The 16,351-nt window shown below is 36.7% G+C and overlaps 1 protein-coding gene across 2 annotated transcripts; it reads right to left on the bottom strand.

The window, feature by feature from the left end:
• Positions 1 to 12,774: 12,774 nt before the first annotated feature.
• On the bottom strand, positions 12,775 to 15,013 carry LOC132179807 (stearoyl-[acyl-carrier-protein] 9-desaturase, chloroplastic-like). 2 transcript variants are annotated; one of them, XM_059592589.1, is made up of 4 exons: positions 14,990 to 15,013; positions 14,387 to 14,546; positions 13,786 to 14,272; positions 12,775 to 13,542 (listed from the first exon to the last, which is right to left on the bottom strand). In XM_059592589.1, exons 2-4 carry the CDS (start codon positions 14,503 to 14,505, stop codon positions 12,988 to 12,990), a joined length of 1,161 nt encoding a protein of 386 aa, XP_059448572.1. In that variant the 5' UTR covers positions 14,506 to 14,546; positions 14,990 to 15,013; the 3' UTR covers positions 12,775 to 12,987. The 2 variants fall into 2 exon arrangements, with proteins under 2 accessions (XP_059448572.1, XP_059448571.1); XM_059592588.1 differs by lacking the exon at positions 14,990 to 15,013 and adding an exon at positions 14,704 to 14,804.
• Positions 15,014 to 16,351: the final 1,338 nt, after the last annotated feature.

The raw sequence follows: 16,351 nt of genomic DNA, 5'->3' as shown, positions 1-16,351 counted from the left end.
CAACACTGCTCATCGTTCTGGTGTCGATCATCGCCTTTGCTTTCCTCTTCTTCGCAGTCCGTCCATTTCTCTCGCTCACCTCCGGCCTCCAATGTCCTTCGACCCAACACGGTCAAGAAAAGCTGGGACTCGCACAACAGCTTCCTAGTCCTCTTCGCTATTCTTTGTGGGATTTTTGACAGAAAAAATGACGATGGATTACCGCCAAAAGAAATCGCCAATGCTTCGAGTGCTTTAAACAAAATAAATGGAGAGACAAAGAGAGTGGCGTGGGTCGCCGTGACCCATGCGGGTCTGGTGGCCAGACCCAACCGTGGGTCTCTGGTGAATGGCAGCGAGTTCAATTCTGTTTTCCTCTTTATTTACTTGGATAAAATTTTCAATATCACCGAATTGTGAGTGCGGTGCTGAAAGATTTTCTATCTAAATCTTCAGCTTTTCTATGGCCTCTTCCATCTCCTGAAGAATAGAAACAAGCTCAAGGTTTGATGCTTGACTCCTCTACAACTGCATAGCCAAATCGGCATTAGACTCTTTTTGAAACTTCAGTTCGTCTTTTAGTTCCTTCTGAATATGGGATACACCTTCATCTCGAAAGGATGAATCCTTGGTTGCTATTTCTTGCGCCACTACGGGTCACCAGCCGAGACCCACTGCGGGTCACGGCGACCCATTCCTTCCTGAGAAGATGAAGATTTTTTAATTTTTTTTTTAATTTTTTACTTTTTATATTTTTTTTTGTCACGTCTGAGAATGGGTAGGAGCATTTTGGAGAAGAAAAAGATGCATTAGTGGTCACATGACCATTTTTTTTTGTCAGTTAAAACTGCTTTGATTGATGAATAGGTCATTGCAAAAATTTTAAACTTTGATAAGGTGCATTGCAAAAATTGAAATATCAGGGGTCAAATTGAAAATCGGCTTAAAATTTAGGGGTAAAGTGTACTTTTCCTCCTAAAAAAACAAAAAAAAAATTAAAGTAAAATTCTTTTCATCGGAGTGAAGATGCTAAACAAAAGCTTAAAAATAAAGTTTTTGTCAAAAATACTTTTGACATAAAAATTATATTTCTCAAAAATAATTCCAAACATACATTAAGACTCCACCAATAAATAAAATGTTTAAGTTCCTAATTATCATTAAAAATATAAATAAATTAGTCAATATTCTTTAATTAAAATCTTAGCTGGTAAGACTTCACGGGAAAATAAAAAATGAAAATGATAAGACACATTTATAGCACCCCCTAAAGCAGGAAAATACGCCACTTATATTGAATAAATTGGGAATTAAATGCTCAAATGAAGAAAAGTCTCAAAGTGGGGACAAGGATACCCTCAATATCAAAATCGGCCAGCATATATACATCATATATGTAGTTGCATGCAGACACTTGAATTTATTGTAGCATATAAAGGTGGAATGCTCATGCCCTTAATTACCAAAAAGGCCAATTAACTAGTCAAGGATAAACATGTCGGCAAATTAAACCAATAAGATTAGGACAACTCAAATATAGCTTAGGAAAAAATGTAAAATTAGTTTTTGTCGTTTACTTAATTTGCAATTAATTTTCCGTAGTATCAAAATGAACTCAAAGGTTTTTGAGGTATGCCAAAAAAATAATTTAGTTCCTACAATCAATTTTTATTCACTGACTTAATAGATTATGAAAGCGTTAAACATTAGAGTCAATAAAATTGTGATATATACTTATTCTATTTAAGTCAATGTCACACTAACGAAATCTATTAAATTAGTTGGCAGAATTTGACAGTAAGGATTAATTTTTTCTATTTTTTTTTTGCATACCTCAAGAATCTTGGAGTTCATTTTTTGATACTACATGAAATTAATTGTAAATTAGGTAAACTACAATGACTAATTTCATATTTTTTTCCTATAGTTTATAATGAATTGAAATAGACCCATCGGAAACCGTTATTCATCTAATATCTCATAATAAATGTATTAAACGACATGGGTTGATGTCTCTAAATAAATAAATAAAATTAAAAATTAAAAAAAAAAAAAAAAACAACTTGGGTCGAAAGATTATCCTGATGATGGCAATAATGTAAATGAAATTAAATAAAATCACACAACACTAACGAATCCTGAGATACTCAGCTCCAGTCTCTACTGCCAAACGAATGACCGGCATTCGCAACAGCTTCCCGGGTCCGCTAAAAAATGAAGGTTGGAAAAGATATGGGGATAACATAGTACTAATATCAAATTTTAATGGTTTAATTCTATGAATTGAATGCTATTAATTTTTAATACTATTTATCTTCTTTAAAAAAATTTAAGCGATTTTAGAAAAAAAAATTCAATGTGAAAATTAAGTGCGAACTCTAGAAGAAACAACTGCAAGTATTATTACAATGTGTCAATTACAAGCAATAGAACAATCTTACAATGCGTTTAATGCAATTGAAAATAATGCTATTAACTTATTTATTTTTTTAATGCTATCACTTTTCAAGAAGTTTTGAAAAAGGATCCTCTCCATTGCAAATTCTCTCAATTTCTTCCAATTAGCGCATTTTAAAGGGTTGTATTGTCCAAAAGTTTTAATGATGAGAGTGCACTAAATGCACTACACTTCAAAATACACTAAATGGGGGAAATTGGTCCCCAAGAGGTAGTTCAATCGGCTGGGACCACACTTAATGAAGTGGAGGTTACTAGTTCGAATCCTCATCCCCCCTCTTGTGCAGACATGTCAAAAAAAAAAAAAAGGGGGAAATTGAGGGGATTTTTTTTTTTTTTTTCCAAAACTTTTCTATTGAAATTGAGTGATGATGAGCCATTCTAAAAATGTTTTCTCTCTAGGAAATCAAAAACCCTAGGGCAGAAGGACCAGTTTTCCAAGCCTCATTACGGCGGTAGAAGTTTTAGGAATGATGAATCAAGAAGTAAAGATGGAGGATGATCTCGCTCGGATGTGGGCTAGCCTTTCTCTTTCTGAGGTGAAGGGTATTGAATTGGAGATCCAACATCAAGCATGGGAGGAAGGTGCACATCATGGGAAAACTTGTTTGGTTAGGAAGTTGATTGCTGACCATCTGGCGAGCAAGGAGATCATACGAGCCACTCTACTTTGGGGTTGGAAGCCATCAAGAACACCTTCTTTCAAGGTGTTGGGAGACAATTTGTTTTTATTGGATTTTGTGACTGAAAGGGATAAGAAAAGAGTGTTGGAGGGGAGACTGTGGGTCTTTGAGGGGAACATGTTTGCAGTGGAGGATTATGACGGTTTACTTCCCCCAACAAAGAATCCGTTTGACAAAGCATCATTTTGGCTCAAAATGCAAAATCTTCCTTTGGCATGTATGAGTCTGACCGTCGGCCAACAGATTGGTTTGTCGATAGGCCATGTTGAAGAGGTGGATGTTGATGATGGAGGAATGGGATGGGGCGAATTTTTGCGGGTTAAGGTTACACTTGATTTGCATAAATCACTAATGCGAGGGAGGATGCTGAAAATAAATGGGTCATCTGTGCTAATCAGTTTTTAATATGAAAGACTCCCGAAGTTTTACTTCCAATGTGGTGTGATCAAGCATGGGGTAACTGGTTGTTCGGAGAGTAGTGGAGCAAGAAAGCAGAATGCTCCTACTGAATTTGGTCCATGGTTATGTGCGACATGTCCTATACGGGTTTTTGGTGGAAAACTTGGCCACAATCCAGATCGGAGCGAACCACCCAGGTATGACAACGGGGGAGACTTCGGAAGACAGGATCATGGCAGGGGCAGACACCGAGCAGACAGCGCCCACCTAATGGGAGGCCGGAGGATGGCGGGGAAAGGTCCGGTACGACAGAGAGCAGGGTTGAGACTCCTTTGATAAGTGTCCAAAAAAAAAAGCTAAACCAGCGGTTACCAAAGCAGCTGGAGGAGAAAAAGATGGGGATATTAAAGGCGGAAATTGTGGAGATTTTGTTTCCATGAAATCTGTGGATGATCCTATGATTAATGTGGCGGGATTAGGGGGAAAAAGAAATCTCCCATATTTATGAGGACCAATTTGCTGATATAAGAGGGGAAGAAACTGCGAAGCCTTAATATTTCCCCAAAGGAGATGGGGAGAGGAAAATCACAGGGGGACGTGTATGTGCATGGAGGGGGGTATGATAGTCATATCAATCTGAAAGGACAAGAAGGGGCAAAGGGTGGAAATTACCTTACAATGGCTGACTTAGAAAAAAAGATGAAAAGCAATTTTTTTGGGGAGAATGTTGAAAGAAGACGTGTTAATGATAATACATGGAACCGAAGGCCAAAGGAGGGACAAGTGATGCGTTTGTCGAGTTCCATTGTGGAGGTACAAGGAAAAAGAAAGGTGAGAGATTTTAATGAGGGAGGGGAAGATACAATGAAAAAAGGTCGGACAACTAGAGGACGAACGTACAAGCCTAGTGGAGTGGTGATGAGGGAGACCAAAAATGGATCGGGATTGGCGGCGGCTATTCAACAGCCCCGCCAACTGCAATGAGTATTATGAGCTGGAACTGTCGAGGCTTGAGAACCTTTGGACAGTTTGGGAGCTTCACCGGTTGGCATAGGACAAGAAGCCTACCATAGTTTTCTTAATGGAAACTAAATTACATTCTAGCAGGATGGAACGGGCGCGAGTTCAGATGGGGTTTGACTATATGTTTGTGGTGGATTGTGTAAGGAGTTAGTTGGCATTACTTTGGATGACAGAATATGGGGTAGAAATTCGGCATTACAGTCATCGGCACATTAACGCAAAGGTTTGTCCCTCTCCTACCGACCCGCCATGGAAGTTTACCAGACTCTATGGTCATCCCGACCCTAGCTAGTAAGCGTTCGAAGGCATGGAGCTTGCTCAAGCATATCACCAAGATGGATTCAGAACCATGGGTCTGTCTTGGTGATTTTAATGAGATTATTTGTGTAGCTGAAAAATTCGGTGGGAATGGACGCCAAAGGGGTTTGATGGAAGCTTTCCAAAATGCCTTAGAGGAGTGTGGTCTCTCGGATTTAGGCTATGAGGGCCCTAAATTCACATGGAGCAATTGTAGGTAGGGCGCTGAACTTACAAAGGAAAGACTTGATAGAGTGGTAGCCAACCGTGGATGGTGTGATTTGTATCATGGTGCGGAGGTCTCAGTTGGGTTTGCTGTTAGATCTGATCATTCCCCAATTTATCTGGTATTAAAAAGTCCGGGCGATGGAATTTGGGGGCACCGAAACTTTAGATTTGAAGCTGGATGTGAGCTTGATTCAACTAGGAACTCTAGAAGAAACAACTGCAATCAAATGGGTGATATGGAACCACGCCTTCGATACTTACCAATAGGGGTTTCAGTGGAGATGAATGTGGAGCTGTTAAAGGAGTTTACCAAAGATGAGGTTAGTGTTGCACTATTCCAAATGGCTCCCCTTAAAGCTCCGTGCCCAGACGGTTTCACGGCTGATTTTTTCCAAAAAAATTGGACAATTCTGGGGGATGAGGTATGTTCTACTGTCCTTGAAACTCTTAATTCTAGAGTGATGCCAAGTACAAGGGGCGGATCCAAGGGGGGTCAGGGGGGGCATCCACCCACCCTCAACTACCAAAAATCCCCCTTGAGTATGGTAAAAAAAAAATTTCTATCCTGATTATGCTCCTCTTAGCCATGATTATGCCCCCTTCCTCAAGCTCCGGCCATATTATGCTCCGTTGAAATTTGAAAATTTTTAAGAAGTTGAATGTTGCAGTCTTGCAGAAAAATGAAATGTTGAAAGCTTGAAGATGATGAACAGTTCAGTTTTCAAACGCGCGCGCTGTTTTTCATTTTGACAATTTCGTACAGGTGTAGCCTGCTTTGGACTTTGGAGTGGAAAAAATAATATTATAAATTAAAAAAATTATAATATATTGTCATTGACACAACACACAAGACAAAGAAAATTATAATATGCCTCCAGGGGATGCATGCAAGACAAGTCCACGGCCATTGGCCAAGGGCGCAGGCCAAGTGTCAAGCTTGCTAGGCTGCGGATCCAGATCTGGATCTCCTCTAATTGGGAAAAAATTATAAATTTTTCGATTGGGAAAAAATTGAAAATTCTCCAATTGTTAATTGTGGCCCTTCATTTTAAATCTAATGGTCTATAAAATCATTTAAACCTCGATAAAACAAAAGTCACCATTTAATGCTTAGGTTATACAAAAGCAGCCTACATTTTATAAACCATTAAATTTAAAAGAAAGAACAACGATTAACAATTGGAGAATCTTCAATTTCTGCTCAATTGGAAGGATCTCAATTCCCAGTCTGCCAAACAAGAAAAAAAAATTCAAGGCTACACTACAGCGTGCTAGTGCTACGAAACTTTCTAATCCGCGTGAGTGGTGCACAGTACAACTTTCTAATCCAATTTCAAATTGTCCAAATTTCTCTTCATCCTTTTTCCTGCGTACCCAGCCCCAAGTACCCTTTAAATGTTCATTATGTTCTTATATAAACTCATGGCTTCTTGTAGAGATATTTAGATTTAAATTATTCTTTTAAATTAATTGTTTTAATATTTATATTGCTATTCAGGATTTACCGAATCATCGATTCAACCTATTCTTGATAATAACTTCAACGAAAAATTAAGGTAGCTAGGTAAATATGTAATTAAATTTTTAGATTTAGATTTAAATTATTCTTTTCAATTGATTGTTTTAATATTTATAGGGGACTTATATATAAACTCCTTAGGTCAATGTGCTTTTATTAAAAACTCCCTAGGTGTTTTTTTTTTTTTTTTTTAAGAAATTGGCTCCCTGGCTCAATCAAAACTATAATAAACTCCCTACTGTCAAAAATTTTTAACAGCCGTTAGTCCACTCAAAACTTTTTATCTAATTAAAATATTAATTTTTTATTAATTTAATTTAAAAATAAAAAATAAAAAAATTGAAGGGTGGCCACGAGTGGTGGTGCAACCCCTGGCCACCTAGGGGTGGCCGCAAGCCACCCCATTGGGGTTGGGGGGGTGGCCAGGCAACCTTTCAATTTTTTTTATTTTTTTCAAGATTTTATTTTTTTAATTAAATTAATATTTTAATAAGATAAAACGGGGAGCTTTGAGTGGACTAACGGCTGTTAAAAATTTTTGACAGTAGGGAGTTTTATTATTATTTCGATTGAGCAAGGGAGCCAATTTCCCAAAAAAAAAAACACCTAGAGAGTTTTTAATAAAAGCGCGTTGACCTAAGGAGTTTATATATAAATTCTCATATTTATATTGCTATTAATTGAGCTAATTCTTGATAATAACTTCAACAAAAATTGATGGATGTAATTATGTAAATATGTAATTAAATTTTTAGATTTAGATTTAAATTGTTCTTTTCAATTGATTGTTTTAATATTTATATTGCTATTAATTCAGCATATTCTTAATAATAACTTCAACAAAAATTGATGGATGTAAATATGTAAATATGTAATTAAATTTTTAGATTTAGATTTAAATTGTTCTTTTCAATTGATTGTTTTAATATTTATATTGCTATTAATTCAGCCTATTCTTGACAATTGTTTTTATATTTAATTATTTATGAATATATATTTGTAGTTATCTGAGATTATGGAGAAAAACAACGATTCTATTGAGCTCCAATCAAATTCTAAACGACCTCGTGTTGAAGTAGATTTAGCAAATCTGCCCTCCGATCCTTGCTTTAGAAAAAAAATGTGTGATTATCATTCTAGTGATAGAGACCAAATTCAAAGAGCATATCTGAAAGGGGCTTGTCAAGCCTTTGACCATGATTTTCCAAGAAAAAAGTTTGGACAAACAATGCGTCGTTTTAATCCAACATGGTTTAAAAGAATATAAATGGTTGGAGTACAGTAAGGAGAAAGATGCTGCATATTGCTTATATTGTTATCTCTTCAAACCGGACATTGGAAATCATGAAGGGGGAGAAACTTTTGTTACTGAAGGGTTTAGTAATTGGAAAAAGAAAGAGAAGTTCGAAGGTCATGTGGGGGCTCACAATAGTGTACATAATCAAGTTCGGCAAAAATGTGAAGCTTTGTTAAACAATAAACAAAGTATCATAACATTTTTTGACAAGCAATTGGATCAGTAGAAAATGATATATAGGACTCATTTGAATGCATCAGTTGATTGTATTCGCTTTTTACAACAACAAGGATTAGCATTTCATGGCCATGATGAATCTAAAGGTTCGAGTAATCAAAGAAATTTTCGTGAATTGTTGCAGTTTCTTGCGACACATAATGAAGAAATTGACAAGGTAGTCTTAGAAAATGCTCCTGAAAATCATCAAATGATTGCACCATACATTCAAAAAGATATAGCAAATGCTGCAGCAAGTGAAACTATAGATGCTATTCTTAAAGATCTTGAAAACTCGTCATTTGCTATCCTAGTTGATGAATCCCGTGATATATCTGTTAAAGAACAATTGGCAATTGTTTTGCGTTATGTAGATAAGCACGTTTTTTAGGCATTACACATGTTAGCACTAGCACAACTGCAAAATTAAAGAAGACAATTGATTCAATGCTTAGGAAACATAATTTAAGTATTAGCAGATTACGAGGACAAGGATACGATGAAGCTAGCAATATGTGAGGTGAGTTGAATGGACTTAAAACACTTATTTTGAATGACAATTCATCTGCCTATTATGTTTATTGCTTTGCACATCAACTTCAACTCACTTTAGTTGCTGTTGTCAAAAATCACATTCAAATTGAAACTTTTTTTAGTTTGGTCAATAGTATCTTTAATGTTGTTGGAGCATCATGCAAACGTCGTTACGTACTTCGTGAAAAACGAACTGCTGAAGTAGTAGAAGCACTACAAAATAATGAAATGCCAACTGGTCGTGGCTTGAATCAAGAAATGAACATAAAGAGACCTAGTGATACGCGTTGGAGTTCTCATTATGGTGCAATTATTAGTCTTTTTACCATGTTTTCTTCTGTCATCGATACGAATGAAGACATAATTGAAGATGGTTTAAATTCTGAATAGAGAGCAGAAGCAAATATACTAATTCAATCACTCCAAACTTTTGATTTTGCTTTCAATTTACATTTGATGAAAAATGTTTTGGGGATTACAAATGAGTTATCACAAGCACTCCAACGAAAAGATCAAGATATTCTGAATGCAATGAAGCTAGTTGAAATTTCAAAGTTGCGCTTACAGGCTATTAGAGAAGATGGGTGGGATTCCTTATTTGAAGAAGTTTCTAAGTTTTGTACCAAAAACAATATTCTTGTCCCAAATATGGATGAACTTTATCAACCTCGATCACGACGAAAAGCTCAAGGCATGAAAATTCACACCATTACCGTGTGGAGCTTTATTATACTATTATAGACATGCAACTCCAAGAACTTAACAGTCGCTTTAATAAAGCAAATTCTGAATTATTACTCTGTGTTGCGTATTTCAGTCCAGATGACATGTTTGCGTCTTTTAACAAGGAGAAATTACTTCGTCTTGCTCAATTCTATCCGAATGATTTTTCAGCAGTTCAACTTATCACTTTAGACAACCAACTTGAAACATATATCGTTGACATGCGTTCTAATGATGAATTTGCAACACTCAAAGGGATTAGACAACTTGCTGAGAAATTGGTGGAGATGAAAAAGGATGTCATATATCACTTGGTTTATTCATTGGTGACATTGTCATTGATTTTGCTAGTTGTGATAGCATCTGTTAATAAGAGCATTTTCAGCAATGAATATTGTTAAAAATCGTCTACGCAATCGAATTGGAGATCAATGGATGAATGATTGTTTGGTTACGTGCATTGAGAAAGATATATTCAAGACTATCAGTAATGAAGAAATCATGAAGCGATTCCAAGGTATGAAGACTCGTCGAGGACAATTGCCTTAGTGCTAGTCGTGACAAAACAAATTGTAAGTTATATTTACATGTTTTAGAACATAATTAAAATTTTAGTTGAATTATGCACTTATTCGGCTTGTTATATTTTTGTTAAACTTTATTTTTTGTATTCATTAAAAAAAAAAAAACCATGCCCCTCATGGACGAATTTCCTGTGTCCGCCACTGCCAAGTACCATGAATTTTAATCATATTGTGCTTATTCCGAAATCAAAATCCCCATCATGTGTCACGGAATTCCGACCGATAAGCCTTTGTAATGTGTTATATAAACTACTATCAAAGGTCTTTGCCAATAGATTAAAAAATGTTTTACCTTTTGTTATATCCCCCACACAAAGCACTTTCCTCCCGGGACACTTGATTCCAGATAATATATTAGCAGCATATGAGACGCTCCACACTATGCATACTGGAATGAGGGGAAACAAGTGCTTTAGGGTGGAGTGACGCTTTTTGGAGGCAATTATGGGTTGTTTGAGTTTTGATGCAAGATGGATCCACCTTATCATGATGTGTGTCACTTCGGCACAATATTCAGTCCTTGTTAATAAGACACCATGTGGACATATCACCCCATCTAGGGAAATCAGGCAAAGAGACCCGATTTCTCCATACCTTTTTCTTATTTGTGCTGAGGCATTAAGTTCTATGCTAACTAAAGCAAATAGTGATGGGCTATTGACAGGGGTTCCTACCTCAAAACGGAGACCTCGTATTAGCCATCTCTTTTTTGCCAACCATTGCTTATTGTTTTTGCAGGGCTAGCACTATACAATGGATCCATATGATGAACATCTTGAAAATGTATGAACATGCTTCCGGACAAAAGATCAACAATGACAAGACGTCCGTGCTTTTCAATAAAAATGCCCCTATGGAGGATAGGAGCCAGATTTTGAAGTTATCATGGATCCCATCTACCCAACATTATGACACATATTTGGGGTTACCAACTCTTGTTGGAAAATCGAGAACCGTTGCTTTTCGAAGTATCGTTGAACGTGTAAGGAAGTGACTCCAACGCTGGAAATTGAAATTCCTATCTCAAACTGGAAAGGAAATCTTGCTGAAGGCGGTGATCTAAGCTATACCCACCTATTGTATGAGTATTTTTTTGCTTCTTAAAGCTTTATGTTCGGAAATTAATTCACTCATGCAAAGGTTTTGGTAAGAACATAAGGAAAAGGAAAAACAGGTTGCTTGGATGAGTTTGAGTAAAATGGGAATTTCAAAAGGGCGTGGTGGTATGAGCTTTAGAGACTTCTCATGTTTTAACAAGGCTCTCTTGGCAAAACAATGTTGGAGGATGTGGCAGATGCCGGATAGTCTCATTGCAAGTATTATGAAAGCCAAGTATTTCCCCAAGTATTCTATTTTAGAGGCTCCACAAGGGAAAAACCCGTCGTTTGCATGGAAAAGTATTCAAAAATCATGTGATCTACTACAAGAGGGCCTCATTTGGAGGGTAGGCAATGGTACTAAAGTGCAGATTTGGCAATATAGGTGGATGCCCAATCCCTCCACGTTTATGATATAGTCCCAACCTAATTTGTTAGCCCCAACAGCCACAGTTAGTAAGTTGATTGATGGCGAGTCGAAGTGGTGGAACCATGGTTTACTTGTGCAGCTATTCTCTCCGGCAGAGGTGGAACATATTCTCTCCATACCCCTTTGTAGAACGATCCAAGATGATATTCTTATTTGGAGGCATACGGCTAAGGGGGTTTTTTTGTGTGCGGAGTGCATATCATATGCAAAAGGTGATGGATGAGGCAGCTCAAGCACAATGTTCGTCTCAGGGTCCTAGCAGTGAGGTTTGGGGAACGCTGTGGAAACTGCCTATACCAAATGTAGAGAAGAATTTTTTGTGGAGGGCATGTCATGAAGAAACGGCTTTCCAAATACTATGGCAATGCCCTTCGGCCATGGACGCCTGGAGCGAAGGAGGACAGAAGTTCCAAAAAAGTTTTTACAACGGCCCAAGTTTTTTACAAGTAGCAGAAGGGATGTTCAAACACTGTGATAGTGATGAAGTCAAGGTGTTTGTGGGAGCTGCTAGGCGTATTAGTTGCGACGAAACGAAGTTATTCATGGTGAGGTGTCCGCTCATCCAGCAAAGGTGATGAAGCGTACTAAAGCCGCTATTTTAGACTATCAAAATGCCCACGCAGGGGGTCTCTCTGTTAGCTCTATGAATAGGACGTGTGGGTGGACAGCTCCTCCAACAGGCTGGATTCTGGCACATTGGGATGTTGCAATCGATCAGAGCTTGGGACGACTAGGACTAGGGGTGATTTTATGTGATAATGTAGGGAATTTGATAGCGGCAAAATGCCTCACTCGACGGAGGTACGTAGAACCCGCTGCTGCAGAAGCCTTGGCAGCATTAGAAGCTACCCAACTCTGTCGAGACATGTGTTATGAGCAGATCCATTTTATGAGAGATGCGAAGATGTTGGTTGATGCGGTGAACTCAAGGGTGCCAAAATGGAATAGAACAGGCCATCTGATTAACGACATTCGTACCAACTTACAAGAGCTTTCTCATTGGAAACTATCTTATGTTAGCAGGGAGGTGAATCGTCTAGCCCATGAGCTTGCGAGATTGGGAACGAAACAATTTATGGATAAGGTGTGGGTCTGAGCCCCACCTACTTGTATTCAGGAACTCATTGCTCTTGAGTAATCTGGTTTGTCTCTTTGATTATTAATGAAAATCCCATGGTTTAGTTCAAAAAAAAAAAAAAAAAAGAATAATCTTACAAAATTAATATTAATGCTTTTTTTTTTTTTTCTAATAAGTGATCATTACAAATTTATATTTAACCAGCAACTAGAAAAACATAGAAAGGAACAAGAAGAACAAACAGTTAACAACAAATAAACAGGAAAGCTAATAAGTAGTTTCAAACTTGATCTCCGAGTAAAAGCAACTTAGATGACAATAATATTACAAAATACAAAGAAGGGAATATTTGGTTTATTGCAAACTCCCCTATAATTTGCTAAATTATGGCTACCAGTAGTCTTTTTTCACTTCCAGCGTTTAGGGACCAGCCAGAGCTATGGCTACACCTCCCTACCAAAAATCCAGCTAAAAGAAACGGGGGATGCTTTTTTTGCCCTTGCTAGAGCTCTCTCCTCTAGATTTCTCAGTCTTGGAGCTAATCCACATACGTAGTCCTGGGCTTCTCGTCCCTCACCGGAAAGTCCAGTTAGTTTCTCAACGTTCCATTTAGCCACCAAATGTTCCAATATTTCTCTATAATCCCTGGCTGTGTACACACCAATTCGAGAGGCAACATTTGCAAAGTGATCAAAAAGATTTTCATCGTAGCTATCGTACATTAAGTGGGCTGGCATTAATATTTTCCTCCTGATCATGTTGGCAAATGCTATGACAGTTTCATTTGGATCAAGCTCAAAAAGCTTCCCAGCTATTTTGGTATAAGCAATTTCGTGGCGCTTTTCATCTGCGGCAATTGTGCCACATATTTGGGCAAGCTTTTCGTCTCCGTGCTTCATGGCAAGCTTGGCTGTATTTCCATGGGAGATAAATGTTGCTCTTTCTTGAAATGATGTGTAGATAGTAAGAAAGCAGGGACTTGTCCTAGTGCCCACATCCTAATTAGAGAGAAATATAGAACATTAACTTGTTGATCATTCTAACTTTAAAGTTCTTTATCACAACTATGGGTTTATTTAGTTGTATTATATTAATTAATCATATTTGTTGTTATTATTGGACATGAAATTCCGTATCACACATAAAAATTCCGACATAATATTATGGTCTCATTATAAGCTAGTGACAAGACTCATCAGCAAGTTAAAAAATGTACGTTAAATAATTGTTGCATATCTCACCATTCCTGTTCTAATCAGATAGTGTGTTGTCTTCTCGACTTGTTTCATATCTACTCGTCCGGAAAGATAGAGGTATTTGTTGAGAAGATCACCATGCCTATTTTCTTCTGCACTCCATCCCCTTGCCCATGTGGCCCAAGGTGTGTTATCGCTACCCGTTTCATCGTGAAAAATTTCTGTGCCATTGATAAGTGCTTGGTAAGTTGGAAGGGCTTCTTCCGTGATCATATCGCCGACTAAGACAACAAAGTAGTCATCTGGAAAGTCCTTTGTTCTCTCCCTGAGTTCATTGAGTTGTTCAACGAATCCATATGAGGTAGGATTTGGCAAAAAGTCTTGTGGTTGCCAAGATTTCTCAATAGGTTTTAGGAGAGTTAAGATGTCACTCCTAACCCACTCCTCCATGGATTTAAATATTTCAACCTTTTCTGGTAGCATGGGATGGGCTGTGTTAACATTACCATGACCTAAAGACATTGCTTTTCCACTAGAATTAATAGAAGAAGAAAAAAATTAATTAGTATTTTGTTAGGTAATTGAATGCAGCTAAATTAGTCAACAACTCAAAAGCATGATGAGAGATTTTAAAGAATGGACTCACTTAGAATTGGTGTAGAGAGTGGAAGTCATAGAAAACTTGGGAGATCTCTGAGCTCTTGCAGGTAGGAGAGCAACTGAAGGAAGGGATTGAAAGGCGAAGTAGTTGAACATTACATCCATGCTTTTAACTTTAATTTGCTTTGTTGCTAAAACGGTGAGTACTGAAAAAATAAATAAATAAATAAATAAAAATAGGACTGTTAGCATTATATTTAAATGAAATTAGACAAAAATATATTCTTAAATTTTTTTTTTTTTTTTTTTTTTACATGTCTACATAATAGGAGGGAAATGGTAAGGAGAATTCGAACTAATAACCTCAATTTCATGAGACATGGTTCTCAACCGATTGAGTTACCTCTTGGAGACCACAAATTCATCTATTTTTAGAAGCAAGTCAATTAAAAAATAAAAATCAAAAGATGATGATAAGCAAAACTAGAATTGCATCGCCATGTTTATACCAAACTATAGAGAGAAAATTCTATTTATAAAATTTAATTTTGCAAATATTTTCCCAAAAAAATCTAATCATTCAAAACATTAGATTGCAAGAATGAAAGTCTTACATCAAAGCATAAGTTTTTCTTACAATCAAGTGTACCTTGACTCTCTTGCTTGTAGGAACTCGTTGATGATATATTTGGAGACATGTTCCCGTTCAAGCCCTTTTATGTAGGCTCTTTGGGGAACTGTATGCAAATTAATTTTACCATCCCCAAGCCGGCCAATAATTAAGATGGGCACATATTTTCCTGATAATTAATGTAGTTGGGTGGAACTGCATGCATATTAATTATACCATCCCCAAGCCGGCGAGTCAAGATCGGCACACATTTTCCTGTTAATTAATGTAGTTGGGTGGTAGGTTACAACCTAGCTTAAAGGCAAAATGTGTCGGAGAATTTTTTTTCTAATTTAATTTATTAAAATGACGTGTATTTTTTATTTTTATAAATATAAGAATCAAATGTCGATAAAAAATGCATGTTAGAATTGAAAATATATGTGAAAACACATACATTTTGAACCCATGTGGATTAGAAAAAAAAAAAAATCTATTCAACTTGAAACAAAACTTTATACATTTACTTTTCTGAGATTTATATAGCAATTTTTGGGATATTAAAAAAAAAAAACTAGCTTAATTGTATGAAATATCTATTAGTGACAACCAAAGTTGCCTCTTATATACACTTATTAGCGCCGACATTATGTGGCAACTTCTAATGAAACGACATTGTTTTGGCAAAAATAACGTGCTTTTCTATTAGGAGCCAATATAATAAGAAGAAGTATATAATAATTAATGAAACAGAAGCACCAAAATCAGGAAATACATTAAAAGGATTGAGGGCCTCAAGGAAGGCAGTGAAGTAAAAAATGATAATCTATTAAGACTGATAGTTAATATTACTGAGACAAACATCATTAAAAAGATGAAATTATTCTTCATGTTCTTGATATGGTAAAGACAAAAGAGATATTTTTGCGAGCCCCTTGGTTACCAAACTATATATTGCGCTTCCCATATCTCACACGTACACAAGAGATCTCCTTTGGTCACAATATTTCAGCATAGCGAAGTGTTAGGGAGTCAAACTAATGAACTCAGAAAAATTTTCAAACTGACGTGACAGACCGTGCGTGGCAGACAAGGGAGAGAGAATTTCATTTTTTTTAAGGGTTAAATACCTAATACCCCCTGGGGTTTAGGAACTTTATTTTTATCCCCTGGGGTTTTATTTTTATCACAAGACCCCCATGCGGTTTTGATAAAGGACCAACTTAGTCCATCCGTTAGTTGACCGTTAGTTGACTGTTAAAACTGACACATGGACCAATCAGATGTTGACACATGGCACCTATTTAATTTTTTAAAAAATTAAAAAAATGTATTTAAAAAATAAAAATAAAAAATAAAAAAAATAAAAAAAGAAAAGAAAAGGAAAAAATTGGTGGTAGC

Source organism: Corylus avellana, chromosome ca4, assembly GCF_901000735.1.
Source record: "Corylus avellana chromosome ca4, CavTom2PMs-1.0".
NCBI classification, from domain to species: domain Eukaryota; kingdom Viridiplantae; phylum Streptophyta; class Magnoliopsida; order Fagales; family Betulaceae; genus Corylus; species Corylus avellana.
Note: the sequence above shows the minus strand (reverse complement) of the source record. Positions and strands in the feature narration are given on the sequence as shown.